Raw genomic sequence first — 21190 nt, 5'->3', positions numbered from 1 at the left:
TGTGGAAGAAAAGCTGTAGTTGTATGACTGACTAAAATCCATGCTCACCCCCTCCTTAGAACAACTCTGTAAACCCTCTCCATCCGCAGCAGGGTGACCACTCAGCCCCCAGCCAGCTTCCTCTTCACAGGGGCCAGCCTGTCAAGTTACACTTCTGCTGCCTCTTCAACTGATCTGGGTTACCATGACAACAGCCCTGAGCCAGCCAAATAGTGCCATGCATGAGGGGGTGGGCCTGGCATACGCTGTCCCTTTAGTTATTAGAATGACTTAGCAAGAATATAGTATTCTCATTGTTGTGGAAGGAGTGAGTGTGTACATGTAATAATCAAATGGATTATTTGCACTTTTAAGGGTGGTACATTAACTGGAAATTGCACTTTCTTAGTGTGACAGTGAGAATCATCCCAGAGAAGATAATGTCCTGATACATTTGTTGAGACACTGTGTTTTGTCAAATTTGTGTAACATTTGCTTAGAATTCCTCACCCAAGATGTTTTAATGTCATTCAATAAGACTTATGTAAACTTGGTTCTGTGAACCAAATTAGTATGTGAGAATTTTTCTAAGTGATAAAATATTGACGCAACCTTTATTTGTGTGCCGTCTATTCTCCTAGTGTAGGGTGGTGACTGATCTTTACACAGTATGGTTTTTACACATTTATTGGTCAGAGAGCAGGCTTGAGGTTAGTGTCCTATAACATGCACACACACAAACTCAATTTACGAGACTACCTGTCATTAATGAGAAGATAATACATTTTATTTATTGAAATATGTCAGCTACTGACCCAAATTCTGTTTTAAAACATTTTTTTCCATGAGGCACTAGATGGGACCAATTTTGGATATTCTTTCAGCTTTATGCTTCAGCTCAAATAATAAAGCGTCACATATACAAACACTAAGTAGATCTAATATTTTCATCCAACGTTCTATTATTGACAAGTATATCCAAGAAATACCCTCAACTAACACAGAGGTTGACTTTGGAGTTGGACTATTCCTGACAGCAGTATACTGCATTTGCCTTCATGGCCAGACATTCTCCATGCCAGTGGACATTGGAATAGAGAGAATGAACATGATAAAGTGGTGTAAGTTGCCACCATCTGAAAGGTGGACTACATCCCTACTTGGCTCTGTCCGTCTATAATCAGCAAGGCATGAGTGGCTCAGTGGAAGAGAATGTTCTTGTGCTTTATATTGGGGATCTGCTCTGTTCTTTAGCCTCCCTCATGTGCTTGGGCTGCAGGGGAGGCATGTCTCCCCTCTTCTCACACACATCCACAGCTGCAGGACCAAACAGAAGAACGTAGAGTAGTCAAAAATGCCTCAAAGTCTTTGTTGGTGGAGATGCAAGACAATCAAGAACTCATCTGGTCAATATTGACCCAGCGATGTCCTTTACTCACCTTCTTCCACTATTTCTCCAGCAAATACCGGACATGGCGATAACCACATTTTGAGAGACTGAGGATCCTGTGATGGACTGTATCAGCTGTATCAACCAGGTAAAGATAAACATATGTTGAAATACAGCATACATGCATCAGTGAATTTTCTTATTGAAATTGAACCGATTCTGATGAAATCTTACATAAAACTGCCTAAAGGTCTTACCTTCTTCATAGCAGCTTTAGGGAAGGCAGATCGTCTGTACATCTCATAGCAGTTAAAGCTGCTCCTCAGACAATGAGGAGACAAACCCTGGACAACACGGGGGGGAAATGTTAATGTACAAATGCAGTTACCACAAACGCTTTGTTAATACAATGTAGAATATATTAATCTTACCGCATCTTCTGTATGTCATCCTCGTCAACCTTTTGGCACCTCTCCGTTTTCTTCTCAGGCTCCAATTTCAGCTTTTTGGAAGCAGGGTGACCTGCGGTTCCCTCATCTCCAGCCATAGAGTCCTTCAGCAGGTCATGCAAAGTAAACAGAGGATTGTAGGGAAGATGTAACAAATAATAACTATATATTGAGTCAGGCTAGTGAGCTCTGTTGTGAGGTTGTTGTAGGGTTCCAGTACTTTGGGGGGCAATTTTTTTCTATATCACGACACTCTTTATAAGTTATAGTTATTCCAACAACACACTTAATTGATTGTGAGGATGGATCTTCAGTGTCTGCATCCGAGGTCACGGGTACTTCTAAAGTGTCTTCGGTTTTAGGGCTTTCTCCAACAGCCAATGATATCTTAGAGTTGGATTCAGTCTTTATCAGAGCCGGGTCTGCCATAGCTCATTTGAAATCTTACCACACCAACCGAACTTATAATTATGCAACAGTCAAAGCGGCAATGGTCGAGTCCAGAAACAAACTAGTTAGCTGCTAGCTAAATAATTACTTCACAGCTAACGTTAACTACGCTCACTTACTAGCCTCGTGGAACTCAGTATATCTCGTTTATTGACGGTTAGCTGCTTTAGTAAAATACTAGCAAAAGCGCGAAAGAAAAATGTTTTGAATGTAGAACATTCGCGGTCGGAAGCTGCTGCTCAAATCCACTTCCTTTTCCCGGGTCGTCACCATAGCCACAAAATCATAAACCCCGCCCATTTCTAAAATGTATTTTTTAAACCTAACCTTAATCACACTGCTAACCTTACGCCTAACCCTAACCTTAAATTAAAACCAAAAACCACATTTTTATTTTCAAGATTTGTTACGATATAGCCAATTTGGACATTGTGCTTGTGGTAACTAGTGACAACTCCTTTCCAACTTCATTGGTCTTTATTGAGAGAATACTGAAAACAATGTGCGACTTTGTTTATAGTTGTCTTTTCTCTGTCAGTTGAGTAAAGATACACACACAGTTATATTTTGTCCAGTGCTTTAGTTGAGTACTTCCATTCAACTAGTCATAATGCTTGGCATGTCAATGGGAAATAAAATACTATGCTTTTTTTCAGATGATGCTCTGGCTAAATGTAATTTGGTAATCGAAGTTAAATTATATCAATATGTCAATAGCCTCCATTATTAAGTGGAATATACATTGAACTCTGGCACCCACATATATTTTGTGTTTAACGATCCTAGAGTTTTTTTAAAGGAGAGAAAAAGGATGCCAACATAGTTGATTATTGCATGTACAACCATGTGCACATGCACAGTGTACTTACTGTGCACTTAGTGTATTTAGTACAAAGATATATTTTGTGCATATTGGTAATAGAATAATCACAAATTAGAAATTACGAAAAAAAATGACTGATCGACGTCAGCTAGGGCCAGTTTCGAGGAAGTGACGCGCGCATGAGACTGGGCGAAGGAAGTTTGCTCCGTGGTACTGAACGAAACTTTTCCCCGGAGCTACAGTGGGAGATCAGAACAATCCTGGAGAATTGTGTTGCTGGGAGAGTGATCCAGTCGTGCAGGGAACCATTGTTTTCCTCAGTACGCCTGTGAGATTGGTAGAGGACCGCAAAGGATTTTTTCTCCCGTGTTCTATCCCCCTACTCTATCCGAGATGGGGAAGGAGCAGGAACTCCTAGAGGCGGCGCGCACTGGAAATCTTACCGCTGTGGAAAAGCTTCTTTCTGGGAAACGACAATCGACTGGAAGTGGCAGTGGATCATCGGGGACTGGTGGAAGCAGCAATATCAGTGGTCACAATGCTTCTCACCCGCTGTCCAGCCTTCTCAGGTAGGGGAGATCAGTGGATGAATGGGAGGCAGAGCGCGAGGTGTTCCGAACAGGAACGTCGGTGCATGGGCACGTTGTAAACGGCACAGCCACGTTCAGTAAACAACCTCCCGGAGTAATCAGTTTATTGTATTTCGGTTGCAATAACAGCAGCAGCTATTCATTTGTTAGTTTGCATCCATGCAGTGTACCCTTGCTTCGCCATGTTTAATAACATGTTCACGTAGCCATGCACGCGCAATGAAGTGCCTCTTTGTTAGATGATCGTCAGTGAAAAATAAATAAATGTAATGCAACATAAAACTCGTTACATATTCAAGATATTCATATGTAGTAGATTGCAACCTCGAGTCGTCATTTGTTTGTGTGGGAAGCTAAACTACTCACATGCTTTTTGGTTTGTCTAGACATTTTGGAACGTTGAGAAAAATAGTCTACGAACGCCCTAGCATAATTATAAAAATGTTTTATTTTATTTTATTGTCACAGGTGCAGTGAAATGTGTTGTTCTATACAGGGTCAGCCATAGTATTACGGAATTAGGGTTAAGTGCCTTGCTCAAGGGCACATCGACAGATTTGTGGTAATGGTCGGCTCTGTATTCAATTCTGGGACATTTCGGTTACTGGCCCAACTCTAACCAATAGGCTACATGCCTATTAATGTTTGACGCCAGACCCATTCATTTTCGTATGCCACGGTGAAATTCGTTTACATAAACCAAGAAAAACGCAATAAAACAGGATATGTGAGTAAAATGGTTCATGATTCTTCCCCCTACATTTTGTTGCACCATGTCCTCCCGAAACTTGTCTCTACTAGCAAGTGGAAGGAATTGAGTTTGTCGGTGGACTGGGCAGTTGCATGCTCTCTTTTTTACTTTTTACTTTTTTTACTTAAAAAAAAACTTCAGTCTGTCTTGCTCAAGGTTATTAAATAAATAACACATTTTGTGTTTTTGGGATTAGATAGATGGAGTGCACTTGGAATGCCCACTGAGAGTAGTGAGAAATAATGTCAGAGAGACTAATTTTGGTGACACTTGCTCTACAGCCCTTTCAGGTAAAGGTTGCAGGAGAAATAGGAGGAAGGGAATACACAATGACCTAGGCTATTAGTAATTGCTCTGGGACCAGTGGTGCCCTTTGTGTACTCCGTAACATAACTCAAGGTGCATTTTAAAGAGGCCATTGTTGTTATGTTATGGTGCGTACTTGGTCAACAAGAGAAGGGCAGTGTGCTGTTGGGGTAGTGGAAGAACATGTTGTGAACATATTTCTCTTGAGGTCTATGCCACAATACACATGCCCAACGAGAGAGGTTTTCCATTATTTCCTGTTTTAAACACTAGGACTAGATAAACCACTTGAAATTAGAATGCTGGCCACACACAGGTGCATAGCAGCCTTGTCAATCAACCTCCTAAAAGCCTCATCGAGGTGCATACGTCCCATGGCTGAGACAAGTGTTTGCTAAAAGCCCCTAGGTGATGTGTCACTGTGCTACTCATGACAGGCTATACACTACACTGAATGTACTCTAGCTAATTACATGAAACCCTCTTAATCGGAAATCCAATTCAGGGATGTCATGATGCATTCAAGGCTGCCTCCATCCCTGCTTGTCTGTTACAGATCTGTGGGTGGACAGGGAATGATGAGCCCATTGTATCAAATTAAATTGTATTTATCACATGGGCCAAATGCAAATGGTGTAGACTTTACAGTAAAATGCTTGCTTACGAACCTTTTCCAAAGATGCAGAGTCAAAAAATATAAATAAATAAAAGTAAATAACGAGGAATAAAATAAAATGCACAAGAATGAAGCTATATATAGGGAGTACCAGTACCAGATCAATGTGCAGAGGTATTTGAGGCAGATATGTACATGAAGGCGGGTAAAAGAGTAAAATAACGAACAAAGTAGCAGCAGCAAATTATGAGTGTAAAAGAGTGTGAGGTTGTGGTGTCGGTATGCCTGTGTGTTATGTGTGTGAACGTGTGAAGGAGTGACACTGTAGTGTGTGTGTGTGTATATAAAGTCTAGTGAGTGTGCTTAGAGTCAGTGCAAGAGTGTGAGTGCCGATTGTTCGGGTACCATTATTGACTATTTAGCAGTCTGGCAATTTAGGGGTCTTATGGTTTGGGGGTAGAAGCTGTGCCAATGCTCCAGTACTGTTTGCCGGACGGTAGTAGAGTGAACAGTCTATGGCTTGAGTAGATGGAATCTTTGGCAATTCGTCAGGCCTTCCTCTGACACCGCCTGATTGTAGAGGTCCTGGATGGCAGGGAGCTCAGCCGTAGTGATCTGCTGGGCTGTCCACACCACCTCTGTATTACTTTGCAGTCAAGGGCAGTGCAGTTGCCATACCAAGTGGTGATGCAGCCAGTCAAGATGCTCTCGATGGTGCAGCTGTAGAAGTGTTTGAGGATCTGAAGGCCCATGCCAAGTCTTTTCAACCTCCTGTAAGGGTAGAGGTGCTGCCATGCCCTCTTCAAGACTGTGCAGGTATGTGTGTGGACCCTGTTAAGTCCTTAGGGATGTGGACGCCAAGGAACTTGAAGCTCCCTGGTCTAGCTCACCTAATCAATGGCTGGCAACCATCCTCTTAGATAATGTTTGTCTAGCACTCGTTGGAAATAAATAAACTGATGGTCTATAGACTGAATATCCCCAGCCTAGTAATATCCACTTTTCTGAAGATCTATGAGATCTTTAGCTTTTCAAATATACTGTTAGCATTGCCTCTGTGTATATATGAGCTATACGGAAGTATGGACATGTAGCCTATGCTTACCCCCAAGTGGCCCAGGGGGAGATTTTCTATTGTTTGTGACATTTGATTTAGCGCATGTAATGAAAATGACAATACGTTTAGGGCACGTGTCAAACACTTTCCTTGGAGGGCCGAGTGTCTGCGGGTTTTCGCTCCACCCTTGTACTTGATTGATGAATTAAGGTCACTAATTAGGAAGGAAATCCCCTTACCTGGTTGTCTAGGTCTTAATTGATGACCAAAAACCCGCGGACATTCGGCCCTCCGTCAAATTAGTTTGACCCTCCCCTGGTTTAGGAGCATCTGTGAAATTACCATACTGATTCAGACATCGGTTCAATAGAGTTCTTTCACTAAAGACGGTTGGCCTGTGTTGTATGCAGCTTGCTCGGCTTATTTTCATGGTGGAAAATAAGTGATCTTTAGGCCTAGGCCCACACCTGTGCCTGTTCAACTTTCATGTTGAACTACGTCACCTGCAAAATGTGGTTGTTGTTCCAACTGATGTAGAAATTTGACATTGAGCAATATTATTTCCAGAAAATCCATCTAGGTTGTTGTTACACTGACATATGTTAGCACAGGCACAGCATAGGTAGTTGTCCTTCTTTGCACAATGCATGTAACATGATTTGTATTCACACAGTATCTGTCAGCATTGGTGATGGTGTGTTGTATTTATGCAGAATTTTTGCCATTCTTCCTATGGAATGGAGTACATGTTGAGACTTGTGGTGTTTTCGTAGCCAGGCAGGAGCACAGCTTTTCCTATGCAGAATGTCTGCTCTTCCTGAACACCTGAATGGAAGATGCAATTGAACACACACTGAGCCCTTCATGTTCAGAACCCCCCCACATGTGCTTTGTGTTACTCTGAAACAGAAAGAGAAATGGATGGAATGACACTGGATAGCATTCCCCACAGCTATCCTAGTGAGAGACAGGGAGCCCAAGGCGTCAACATTACCTTCTCAGCATCAATACTAACCTTCCCGACTGAACAGCAGCAGACTGACGCCTGATAAGGCTTTCCTGTTTACCAGGGTTGGGTTCAATGACATGCCACTGCCAGTCAATGCCAGAACATGTGGTATTCAGTTGACAAGTTGAATATCAATTCACTTCCTGAATTGACTTCCATTTAAATAGAATTTACCTCTGTTATTTTAGATTGCTTATATGGCCTTTTTACTGCCGCGGTGCAAACCTCTCTACAATAGCCTAGGCCCTATCACATGTTCTATGTGTCAATGGATGTGGTTTATTCCAGTGGCTCAAGATCAACAAAGAAGCAGAAGTGGTGAAGCACTGTGTCATACATTCACTTCAAGCTATGCCTTTACAAATAGTGTACTGTACACTTACTGCAACGTACTGCCCACATCTCACTCTGGCCCCATGATCCGTGTCGATCCCGGAGGTCCACTGGAAGAGCTCCTCTCTGGCACTTCCTGTCCCAGGTTGTCCAAACAACCCCAGCTGCTGGTTTCCGGTCCTGGAGGCAGGGGTAAACGGAGCCCATGGCAGGCCAGAGAGAGGGAGAGAGAGAGAGAGAGCCTGGCCTGCCCATTGTGGGGAAATTAACAGAGGAATGCGTGGAGCAGCACTGACTGAACTGATACTCAGAGTTTAGCCAGATGAAGGGTTGTGTGTTGTCTCCTAAATTCACAGCCAGCTCCTTTGTCCCATTGACACAGCACAGAGAGGATCCCTTTTCATATTTATCAGGCCCCAGGGAACAGTTTGGGCTTTTTCTAGACTAAGTGTCCTAATGGAAAAAGAGAGCTTTCAGTGCAGTGGTACAACATACCTTTTTAAATGCATTCCCTTTTCTCCAAATGGATTATTTTAATAGTACTGTAGGTCCTCAGTCAAGAAAGCTGAATATACTTTGGCTATTTTGTAGCTAGATACTGTGGCAGTCGGGATTAGTTTGTTCAAGTAGGCCAACTGAAATGTAAGCTTCCGTTTAGCTTCTGTCACCATTTGTGAAATGTCATTGTGGGGAAGTGGTCAAGGGACAGGACCTGTTGCCAGATGAGGTTTTAGGAAGTTTGAATTAAGTTCCTGCCCTGAGTGACCCAGAGTGTAGGCTACATACACACTGAGGCCCCTAAGTTCTGCAGGTTTGTTGGTCTTGTTTTGCTAAAATATGCATAAAAAACACATTTGAAGAAATATGTAGCCTAGACAGAGTTTACAGAGTACAGACGTCAGATGGGTCCTAACCAGTAACCACAGAGGAAGGTACTGGGAGGAAAGATGTGTGTGCCAGCCAGGCTCAGCTCTTCTGCTCAAATCCGAGTGGTGATTATAATAAGCCCCAAGCTGCAATTGTGCAACAACGGTCACAGAAAGTGAATTGTGCTTCCACTCAAATCTTCTTGCATGTAGGGTTTCTGGTCGGTCCCTGTGTAGTTGGACCACCCTTGTGAAAATGGAACTTGCTAGCTAACAGCTTGAGACCTAATAGCCAATGCCTTGTTAGCACATTCTTTTTTTAGCTTAGTCCAGGGGTTTTCAAACTTTTCTTGCCTAGGGACACCCACACAGGCAAACCGGCAACCCAGGGACCGGACCCCCTCATGTTAGCCAAAAAATAAATGTCTTATCAGGTGAATAATAATGGCAAGTAGAAGTCATGCATTTTTAAATGGATAGATTTGGTAGAAAGTTTCATTGTTTTAACTTCCCCACAGTTCTTTGGAAGAGGAAGTGTAAACTCCTAACATAGCCTATTAGCTAGAAAGGTATCTTGGCGGCGGAGAGAATTTTGCTGTTGTAATGCATGTTTTCTGCAATTCTACAAATTTTTCCACTGAGCTGAGAGGACAATTTCCAGTAATTCTACATAGTTTGCTATGGAACCGAGAGCCAATCTAGCAGTTTTAAAGTCATTTCAGCCACTCAAGAGACCATGGTGTCTCCACAGACCATAGAGCTCTCTGCAGGAATCACTTATGCATTCCTAGAATCTGTCTGTAGTGTAATGTTAACAGCAATGTGACACTACCCACCCAGGCATGTGGTGAACCAGGAAGAGAATGCTAATTAAATGGTAGTTCAGTAGAATGCCTGGCACCCAGGTAGTGTCTCCAGTAGCTAAGAGCTAAGTTAGAAGTTTGGTTAACAGCATGCTGTGAGTGTCACGTTCAGGGGATGGAAGGGTGATCTCTGAACTTCTTTTTGGTTCCATCTAGGAGAAAGATGTGGTAGCTGTAAAATCTAACACCCATGTGTTGGCATTCCTAAAGTATTTGAATTTGGGATGACAGTCTGAATGTGAGGCCATGTAAGATTTACAATCAACATGTTTGTCTTGTCAGAAAAAGCTGGAGAAAGCAGTAGGCTAATAGAGGTAGGTGGCGGGCCTCCTTTACCCATGATGAATTCCACAGATGTGGGGGTGAAGACAGAGAGATGCTTCTGTGAAGAGGCCTCACTTGGCCCTGCCATGTGACAGTGGCAGATTATCATTGCTGTAAGCTATAAAAAAAAAAATAGTTACACGTAGAATAATAGTGAAGACATCAAAACTACGAAATAACATATGGAATCATGTAATAACCAAAAAGTGTTAAACAAATCAAAATATATTTTATATTTGAGATTCTTCAAGGTAGCCACCCTGTGCCTTGATGACAGCTTTGCACACTCTTGGCATTCTCAACCAGCTTCACCTGGAATGCTTTCCCAACTGTCTTGAAGGAGTTCCCACATATGCTGAGCACTTGTTGGCTGATTTTCCTTCACTCTGTGGTCCAACTCATTCCAAACCATCTCAATTGGGTTGAGGTTGGGTGATTGTGGAGGCCAGGTCATCTGATGCGGTACTCAATCACTCTCCTTCTTGGTCAAATAGCCCTTACACAGCCTGGACGTGTGTTTGGCTGTTCTTCCTGTTGAAAAACAAATTATAGTTGTTTACAGACACAGATTATTTCACTTATAAATTCACTATCACAATTCCTGTGGGTCAGAAGTTTACATACACTAAGTTGACTGTGCCTTTAAACAGCTTGGGAAATTCCAGAAATGTCATGGCTTTAGAAGCTTCTGATAGACTAATACACATCATTTGAGTCAATTGGAGGTCTACCTGTGGATGTATTTCAAGGCCTACCTTCAAACTCACTGCCTCTTTGCTTGACATCATGTGAAAATCAAAAGAAATCAGCCAAGACCTCAGAAAGAAAATTGTAAACCTCCACAAGTCCGGTTCATCCTTAGGGCAATTTCCAAACGCCTGAAGCTACCACGTTCATCGGTACAAACAATAGTACGCAAGTATAAACACCATGGGACCAACCCCATGCAGGCGTCATATCGCTCAGGAAGGAGATGCGTTCTGTGTCCTAGAGATGAACGTACTTTGGTCGAAAAGTGCAAATCAATCCCAGAACAACAGCAAAGGACCTTGTGAAGATGCTGGCGGAAACGGGTACAAAAGTACCTATATCCACAGTTAAACGAGTCCTATATCGACATAACCTGATAGGCTGCTCAGCAAGGAAGAAGCCATTGCTCCAAAACCGCCATAAGAAAAAGCCAGACTACAGTTTGCAACTGCACATGGGGACAAAGATCATACTTTTTGGAGAAATGTCCTCTGGTTTGATGAAACAAAAAATAGAACTGTTTGGCCATAATGACCATCGTTTTGGAGGAAAAAGGAGGAGGTTTGCAAGTCGAAGAACACCATCCCAACCGTGAAGCACAGGGGTGGCAGCATCATGTTGTGGGGGTGCTTTTCTGCAAGAGGGACTGGTGCACTTCACAAAATAGATGGCATCATGAGGAAAGACATTTATGTGGATATATTGAAGCATCTCTAGACATCAGTCAGGAAGTTAAAGCTTGGTCTTCCAAATGGACAATGACCCAAAGCATACTTCCAAAGTTGTGGCAAGTTAGCTTAAGGATAACAAAGTCAAGGTATTGGAGTGGCCATCACAAAGCCTCAATCCCATAGAAAATGTGTGGGCAGAACTGAAAAGGTGTGTGCGAGCAAGGAGGCCTACAAACCTGACTCAGTTACACCAGCTCTGTCAGGAGGAATGGGCCAAAATTCACCCAACTTATTGTGGGAAGCTCGTGGAAGGCTACCTGAAACGTTTGACCCAAGTTAAACAATTTAAAGGCAATTCTACCAAATACTAATTGAGTATATGTAAACTTCTGACCCACTGGGAATGTGATGAAAGAAATAAAAGCTGAAATAAATAATTCTCTCTACTATTATTCTAACATTTCACATTCTTAAAATAAAGTGGTGATCCTAACTGACCTAAGACAGGGAACCTCTACTAGGATTAAGTGTCAGGAATTGTGAAAAACTGAGTTTAAATGTATTTGGCTAAGGTGTATGTAAACTTCTGACTTCAACTGCAGGTTGTTTCACTGCATAACTTTGATTGTGCTCACTGTTCATCTTTAAAAAAAACAAAGAATAGGACTGTATGTAAGAAACAGGCTAGCTTAAGTCCTTGCCTTAAAATGATCATCTTTGTGGACTGGGGGCCTAAACAGAATAGAACCCTCCCCCAATTGGGTTATCAAATTAGATTTTGCGATTTGGGTGGGTAGTTTCCAGAAAGACAAGTACACAAAACTTTTAAGTCTCAACTGTTCCATTGTTATTTTCTCTGCCCAAAATGAGAAGGCAGAAATAGAAGCTAATCTTGACAAGAAAACTACAGCGCATTAGTTCCAGATAAGAACTTGGATCCCGACAGAAACCAGTGTTATTTATAGGTTCCCACTGCGGTTACTGTGTTAAAACAAACAGAAAAGGGACCCGCTTCTCGACTGTGAGTCTGGTATTTCACTAGAGAAACAGACACCTCTAATGAACTCTCCACTATGATGTGTTTGTTTGAATGACCCTTCTTCCACCCAACACAGTGAATAACCTCAGTGGCACTGGAGGACAAAATGTGTGTCCTCCTGATATGAGAGACAGAGTTTTGTGTGGCGTAATGTGTCCATTAGTATTTGATAAAGTCTGTTTATAACTAGTTCCAGAGACATACAGTAACACTTTCATCCAGGCGTGTTTCTGAGCCCAGGCAACAAGGGAACTCCTGCCCCAGAAGTTATGGTCTCCCTGGCCTGGTGTCTCTCCCTCTGTCTCCTTCTCCCTCCCTGCTGCTCTCAGCGGTCTCCTGCCCACCTGCTGGGACCCCAGCCAACCCCCAGACTTCAAACATGTTTTACCTGAAGTCAGGAGAGAGAAATAATTGTCCTCAATAAAATGTACACAGGCCACCAATTTTAAGCCCTAGCACGTATTAACTTCTGCTTTGCTGACATTTTCTTGCTTTTCCAAGCTCAGTCTCATTTATTTTATTTGAGGAAGTCTGTTTATATTATGAAATGTCAGTGCTAAAATGGTTGTCTTGAACAAACCAAGCTAATCTGTATTCTCCAGAGTCTATTTGCACTTCCTACTATCATATTGATGTGAACATTGATGGATAGATACACTGTTATTAGAGCAGGTTTCTTCAGTGTTCTGGATGACAGGATGTTGACTGGTGGAAGACATTTATTTTTTATTTGCCACTTCCTGATCTGTTGGGAAATCATGTCCTCTTTCAATTAAATTCAATTGAAGGGCTTTATTGGCATGGGAAACATATGTTAACATTGCCAATGCAAGTGAAGTAGATCATAAGAAAAGTGAAATAAACAATACAAATAAACAGGAAAAATTCCACTCACAGAAGTTCCAAAATAATAAAGACATTTCATATGTCTGTGTACAGTGTTGTAACGATGTGCAAATAGTTCAAGAAAAAAAAAAAGGGGAAATAAATTAACATAAATATGGGTTGTATTTACAATGGTATTTCTTCTTCACAGGTTGCCATTTTCTTGTGGAAACAGGTCACAAATCTTGCTGTTATGATGGCACACTGGTATTTCACCCAGTAGATATGGGAGTTTATCAAAATTGGGTTTGTTTTCAAATTCTTTGTGGATCTGTTTCTACTGCTTTCTCTCCACCTCTCTTGTTCTCTCTCCCCACACCTCTCTGTGCATACAACATACAGTGGGGCAAAAAAAGTATTTAGTCAGCCACCAATTGTGCAAGTTCTCCCACTTAAAAAGATGAGAGGCCTGTCATTTTCATCATAGGTACACTTCAACTATGACAGACAAAAAACATCCAGAAAATCACATTGTAGGATTTTTAATAAATTTATTTGCAAATTATGGTGGAAAATAAGTATTGAGTAGAGTAGAATGACAGATTTTTACCTTGTCAGCTCGGGGATTCGATCTAGCAACCTTTTGGTTACTAGTCCAATGCTCTAACCACTAGGCTACCTGCCACCCCAATGTCAACGTAGGCTTACTGTACAGTACTGTATATGATTTGTATCAATTATTCTGTACTGCAGCAGCAGTACAGAACCATCGCTAGATTGGCACATTAGATGTCACACTCAACAACCAATTTGTTCTACACTTTAAAAAATATAATGTATTTTGATGTGATTTAAGCATTGATATGGATTCAAAACATCTAATTTAGTTGTTTCTCTATGAACAATTGTAATTTTGAGTGAAAAACAAAAAATCTAAAACCAGGAAAAATAAAACTGGGAACCTAATGTGGATAAATATGAAACAGAATTTGGGGAAAATCACCTGGTTTTATAGGGCCCCCTTTTAGTGTTGTTTCTTAACCATTATTTGAGCAGGTACAGTGCATTCGGAAAGTATTCAGACCCCTTCATTTTCCCCCACATTTTGTTACATTACAGCTTTATTCTTAAATGAATTGTTTTCCTCATCAATTTACACACAATACCTCATAATGACAAAGTGAAAACAGGTTTTTAAAAATATAAGCAAATATGACACTCAAAATTGAACTCTGGTGCATCCTGTTTCCATTGATCATCCTTGATGTTTCTACAACTTGATTGGAGTCCACCTCTGGTAAATTCAATTGATTGAACATGATTTGGAAAGGCACACACCTGTCTATATAAGGTCACACAGTGGACCGTTCATGTCAGGGCAAAAACCAAGCCATGAGGTTGAAGGAATTGTCTGCAGAGCTCAAAGACCGGATTGTGTCAAGGCACAGATCCTGGGACAGGTACCAAAACATTTCTGCAGCATTGAAGGTGTTTTTCAGCGGCAGGGATTGGGAGACTAGTCAGGATCGAGGGAAAGATGAGCGGAGCAAAGTACAGAGAGATTCTTGACGAAAATCTGCCTCAGAGCACTCAGGACCTCCGACTGGGTGAAGGTTCACCTTCCAACAGGACAAAGACCCCAAGCACACAGCCAAGACAACGCAGGAGTGGCTTCGGGACAAGTCTCTGAATGTCCTTGAGTGGCCCAGCCAGAGCCCGGACTTGAACCCGATCTAACATCTCTGGAGAGACCTGAAAATAACTCGGCAGAGACGTTCCCCAGCACTACTTTCTATTTTACACTAAACACTCGGGGAACGGTTGCAGGGGAAAAAAGTTGAATGTGCCTTTTTTGAAAGCTAGAGAGAAATAAATAGCTTGTGACACTTTTAAAAAACTTTTTTAGTAGCACTCATTCTAGAAAAGGTTGGATACCCCTGGGATATAGCATAGAGGGTGAGATTGGCAGGGCTGTGTAGTTACTGCCATGGCTTCTGTTGGGAAATCAGTAAACGCCAGCCTGTTTGAGGGAAATGCTGAAATAATTATTTTCTCACACCATCTGATCCTCCTCGTCTTTCAAATTATGTATCTTTCTTTTCCATCTCTTTGGCACCAGTGTGTCTTCTTTTGGCCCATTAACATGCTCTGCTGTCAGAGCGGCATGTGGCGTAAGCAGTTTATCCTCACCTCCTGCTGCATCACAGATGCTGTGTGAAACAGACGCTCACTGAGAGCTGTTCATGTGCCATGAAGACTCAATCATGCTACACAGCCATACACACAGGCTGAAATGATGGTAAAAAATATTCTGAATGAACAACCAACTAGCTAAAGCTGTCAACTAACTGATTGCTAATGAGCTAAACCTGACAGGCTGCCACTGTCCATAACTATTATATGCAGGGATTTTGCTCCTACTCCCTATCGGCTGTAAGGTGTTGGTTACTATTTCTAGGCCAAGGATGTCTCTCTTGTTAAAATATATTTTCTTCCCCTCTAAAAATCTAATTGTGAGAGATTTTAGGACTGCTTGTTAAGTGAGAGCTTTGTTAGCTCTTGCTCTGGACGTTTCTTTTCTGTATGCAATATTGTGGTAAAGAAATGTGTGCTTTCCAGGATAAATTGAATGTTCCATCTATAAGGACCAATGACCACCAATATGTGAAGTTCATAGGAGCATGTCAAATGAAAGCTAATAGTCTCTATATTTTTGAGAAATTAAGGCATATTTAAAATGTTCTACCATTTTTGCTCCTACAAATTTGGAATAAGCAAAGGTTTCTGTTTTTTGTCACACAGATGGAATAGATGTCTTTAGAAAACATCTACCAGAGAAGGTATTACAAATACATAAAAACATACTTGGATGCAATGTTGCCTCAATTTTTGGGGGGCACTGAGCGATTTCAGGTCTGCTGAGTGTAAACTTGAACATTGTAAAAATTCTGTGATAACTTCCGACGAGTTTACCTTGAACACTGAGGCTGTACTTACTTTGTTAGTTTTAACAGTGGTCTAGTAGGCTACTCTGGCTATTTGATCTTAATGTAGGCCTACAAGAGTGGCCTCCTATCAAAAACAATGGAGCAAATGCATCCCATAACATTTTAACATGGAAATACAGTGACAAGAAAAAGGATGTGAACCCTTTGGAAATACCTGGATTTCTGCATAAATTGGTCATAAAATTTGACCTGATCTTCATCTAAGTCACAACCATAGACAAACACAGTCTGCTTAAACAAATAACACACAAAGTATTATACGTTTTCATGTCTTTATTGAACACCCCGTGTAAACATTCACAGTGTATGGTGGAAAGGTATGTGATCCCTTGGATTTAATAACTGGTTGACCCTCCTTTGACAGCAATAAACTCAACCAAATGTTTTTGGCAGTCAGATAGCCTTACATTCTCCTGCAAAATGTCTTGATAAACTTGAAATCATTTTCCGTCGATGATAGCAAGCTGTCCAGGTCCCGAGGCTGCAAAGCAGCCCCAAACCATGACACTCCCTCCACCGTACTTGGAATGAGGTTTTGTTGGTGTGCTGTGCCTTCTTTCCTCCACACATGGTGTTGTGTGTTCCTTCATTCAACTCAACTGTAGTTTCATCTGTCCACAGAATATTTTGCCAGAAGCGCTGTGGAACATCCAGGTGCTCTTTTGCAAACTTCAGACGTGCAGCAATGGTTTTTTTGGACAGCAGGTGCTTCTTCCGTGGTGTCCTCCCATGAACACCATTCTCGTTTAGTGTTTTACGTATCGTAGACTCGTCAACAGAGATGTTAGCATGTTCCAGAGATTTCTGTAAGTCTTTAGCTGACACTAGGATTCTTCTTAACCTCATTGAGCATTCTGCACTGTGCTCTTGTAGTTATCTTTGCTGGTTGGCTAGGAGAGTAGCAACCGTGCTGAACTTTCTCCATTTATAGGCCATTTGTCTTACTGTGGACTGATGAACATCAAGGCTTTTAGAGATACTTTTGTAACCCTTTCCAGCTTTATGCAAGTCAACAATTCTTAATCTTAGGTCTTCTGAGATCTCTTTTGTTCGAGGCATGGTTCACATCAGGCAATGCTTCTTGTGAATAGCAAACTCACATTTTGTGCGTGTTTTTATAGGGCAGGGCAGTTGTAACAAACATCTCCAATCTCGTCTCATTGATTGGACTCCAGGTTAGCTGACTCCGGACTCCAGTTAGCTTTTGGAGAAGTCATTAGCCTAGGGGTTCACATGCTTTTTCCAACCTGCACTGTGACTGTTTAAATTATGTGTCCAAAATAGACAAGAAAAATACAGTCATTTGTGTGTTATTAGTTTAAGCAGACTGTGTTTGTCTATTGCTGTGACTAAGATGAAGATCAGATCACATTTTGACAAATGTATGCAGAAATCCAGGTAATTCCAAAGGGTCCACATACTTTTCTCCCCACTGTAGCTGTTCTGTCATTCAGCCTACAGTAGCAGCCAATGTGTGGTTTTCAATGTAGCCTACATTCCATGAGACGTTTGAAAAAGAAACATGTAGAGCTTGACATTAACCTGTTTATCCACTTGTCCTTTAGAGAACGACTCCCTAGTGGTACAGTGGTCTAAGGCACTGCATCTCAGTGAAAGAGGCGTCATTACAGTCCCTGGTTTGAATCCAGGCTGTATCACATCCGGACTTGATTGGGAGTCCCATAGGGCAGAGCACAATTGGCCCAGTGTCGTCTGGGTTTGGCTGGGGTAGGCCATCACTGTAAATCAGTTTTGGGTGATTTCTGTGGCCAAAAATGCTTGATTTTTGCTGCAGCTTTTCTGAAATTCTGCGATACATTTTGCAATGTTTTTTTCCACGTTCATTTCACATAAAGCAATACAAAGTCGTATGTGCTCAGTTTTAGGACGATTTTATGCAGAATACATAATACAAAAACAATTAAACATTCACTCACACACACCTCTCCTCTCCATCAGGCTTGTGGCTTTCTATAAATATGAGATGCACCTCCCATATGCACCTCCCATTCCTACTCTCTCTCTCCCTCGCAACAAAAAAAACCAAATAGATTCAAAGCTGATCACTTTCAATTTGAGGGTTGATATTTCTTTCGCATAAATTGTCTTCAAAATACTTGAATGTGATTTGTATTTTTCTGAAAGGGTCGTTAGGAAGATAAAGCACAGAAAACGTAAAAATAGAGTATTGTGGTTGATATGTATTTTTATAACGGTATTACAATTTTTTTTTAATCCAGAAAGATTGTGCTTTTGTGATCTGTATTAGGTTTTACAGAGTTTAAAATGGCAAATCTGACAAACTGGGAAGAGCAGAGTGCCGACCGCCAAGAGTAGCCGACCGCCAAGAGTAGCCGACCGCCAAGTGTAGCCGACCGCCAAGTGTAGCCGACCGCCAAGTGTAGCCGACCGCCAAGTTTAGCCGACCGCCAAGTTTAGCAGAGTAAAAGTTTGAGTAAAACACCACTCACCTTGATTCTTTCAGAGCTTGCCACAGTCTTCCCTGCTACTACTTCAGTCATGGTGATCTGCAGCTGCTGTGGGAACTGTTCTGACATTCTCATGTGCTTTGCTGATTCGAAGTGACTGTTGAATGTCGACCTTCTCATGTTTCCAAAATCATTTGGTTAATTGTTTAGCTGTTATTTTTGTTGGCAAATGAGATTGATTTCTGTTCATTGTACTGCCTGTCGGCCATCAACAATCACACATCTTCGCACGAGAATACGCTGACAGGTCAGGGGGGAGAAACTTTTTTGATGTGTGGTTGGATTGGGCCATTTTGCACAGTAACAGTGCAGTAATTGGTCAATATTACGAACTCCCTTTTGATTGAACCCTTTTATGCACTAAAAGTGCAGGATTGGTCAAAATTGCGAGCTCGCATAATATGTGCTCATTGGTTGATTCTGCATTGAATTATGCTATTGCAGAATCGCGTAATCCTGGAGGGACTGTTAAATAAGAATTTGTTAACTAACTTGCCTAGTTTAAATAAAGATAAAATAAAAAAGGTGACTGAAAATGTTGTTGTGGTGTTTGATGCAAGAAACTACTTCACAAAATAAAATGCATCATTATTCCCATACCATTATTACAGAGAATTAGACAAGTCAAGCTACCCTCTGCCTATTGGCTACTTAGCTTCTTCAAGCCTGTCTCAAAATACAGCACTGCCCCTTTAAGACAAGAAAAGCTATTTACCTGATGCACTTTTTAAAGATGGCTAGAAAAGCACATGTTTTTGGCTCTTGTAGGAAGCAATCACTCCCCCATTCCTGACTACACATTATCTATACCTGTGCTAATAACTCACTAACTATCTAGCAAATGTGAATATGAATATGAATAAATGTGCACAGGTCGGTACATGTAGCTCTCGCTTTGATCTGAAAACAAGCACATCTACTCATGACCACTCATGCTGCATACACAGTCCAGTTCAAAGTGAATGGCACAGATCCATATATGGCAATGGTATATTTGCATATAGGCCTACTGCAGCTCAGATTGGTTATGGCGCATTGGTCTGTGTAGAGTATGGACCTGAGTCCTGCCTGTCAATGCAATAGAATCCTACTCCGATGCGTTTTGCCTACAAAAAAAATCTCTTAGTTTTGCATACTAAGTCTGGCATGGTTTGTTTTGTTTCGGTATGTTGCATTGATTCGATCAGCTTAGAGACAACATTGCTTACATGCCTTCTGTAAGTTTAAGAAACATTTCCTTCTGCTTAACAATTCCGTTACTAAAAACAAACACACTACATGACCAAAAGTATGTGGACAACTGCTCGTCGAACATCTCATTCCAAAAATCATGGGCATTAATATGGAGTTGGTCCCTCATTTGCTGCTATAACAGCCTCCACTCTTCTAGGTAGGCTTTCCACTAGATGTCGGAACATTGCTGCGGGGACTTGCTTCCATTCAGCTACGATCATTAGTGAGGTTGGGTACTGATATTGGGCGATTAAGCCTGGCTCGCAATCGGCGTTCCAATTCATCCCAAAGGTGTTCGATGGGGTTGAGGTCAGGGCTCCGTGCAGGCAGTCAAGTTCTTCCACACTGATCTCGACAAACCATTTCTGTATGGACATTGTCATGCTGAAACAGGAAAGGGCCTTCCCCAAACTGTTGCCACGATGTTGTAAGCACAGAATTGTCTAGAATGACATTGTATGCTGTAGTGTTAAGCTTTCCCTTCGCTGGAACTAAGTAGCACTGGTGTTCCCAACTTTAAAAAGTTAGAAGCGCAACAACATTTAGGAGCACCAGGAAATATGAATCTTTTAAAATGAATTTGTATGTAGCCTATATGAGTTCTAGGTACTTCTGAAGTATGTTGTACCCTAAAAACACGTGTCCCTGTATAGGCACTAAATGTTGATACAAAAGTCATCGATGGTTTCTATATTCTGTAAAAGCATTATTACATTACATTTGATCCCTAAAAAAATAAACAATATGAATTTCAAACCTAAGATATGTAAAGTACTTTTGAGCGTTCAGGACGTTTGGCATTCTGAAACAATGGACTTTGACGTCAGTAGGGGTAACCAGTCAAGCAACTAAAACATACACTGAGTGTACAAAATATTACAAACACCTCTTTCCATGACAGAAACTGACCAGGTGAAAGCTATGATCCCTTATTGACGTCACCTGTTAAATCCACTTCAATCAGTGTAGATGAAAGGGAGGAGGCGGGTTAAAGAAGGGTTTTTAAGCCTTGAGACCATTGAGACATGGATTGTGTATGTGTGCCACTCAGAGCATGAATGGGCAACACAAAAGATTTGTGCCTTTTGAATGGTGTATGATAGTAGGCCAGGCGCACCAGTTTGAGTGTGTAAAGAACTGCAACGCTGCTGGGTTTTTCACATTCAATAGTTTCTTGTGTGTATCAAGAATGGCCTTTGGGTGGTGGACCATTCAGCAAACTTGAGACAACTGTGGGAAGCATTGGTGTCAACATGGGCCAGTATCACTGTGGAAAGCTTTCGACACCTTGTAGTCCAAGCTGTGACGAATTGAGGCTGTTCTGAGGGCAAAGGGGGGTTCAACTCAATATTAGGATGGTTAATGTTTT

General features: G+C 41.5%; 1 protein-coding gene and 1 pseudogene across 9 annotated transcripts in view; one reads left to right on the top strand and one right to left on the bottom strand.

Annotated features, from left to right (window-relative positions):
- Positions 1–650: 650 nt before the first annotated feature.
- LOC115102305 (transcription initiation factor TFIID subunit 11-like) lies at positions 651–8039 on the bottom strand (annotated as a pseudogene).
- LOC115102304 (ankyrin repeat and SAM domain-containing protein 1A-like) overlaps positions 3259–21190 on the top strand; it is a 119938-nt gene continuing 102006 nt past the window's right edge. For 7 of the 9 annotated variants that reach the window (XM_065005427.1, XM_065005424.1, XM_065005428.1 and 4 more), the window contains exon 1: positions 3260–3660. In XM_065005427.1, coding sequence (XP_064861499.1) covers positions 3485–3660 — 176 coding nt within the window. In that variant the 5' untranslated portion in view covers positions 3260–3484. Of the gene's footprint in view, positions 3661–21190 lie in introns of all 9 variants that reach the window. The other 2 variants (XM_065005426.1, XM_065005429.1) reach the window with 2 other exon arrangements.

Source organism: Oncorhynchus nerka, linkage group LG20 (assembly GCF_034236695.1).
Source record: "Oncorhynchus nerka isolate Pitt River linkage group LG20, Oner_Uvic_2.0, whole genome shotgun sequence".
Classification (NCBI taxonomy): domain Eukaryota; kingdom Metazoa; phylum Chordata; class Actinopteri; order Salmoniformes; family Salmonidae; genus Oncorhynchus; species Oncorhynchus nerka.
Note: the sequence above shows the minus strand (reverse complement) of the source record. Positions and strands in the feature narration are given on the sequence as shown.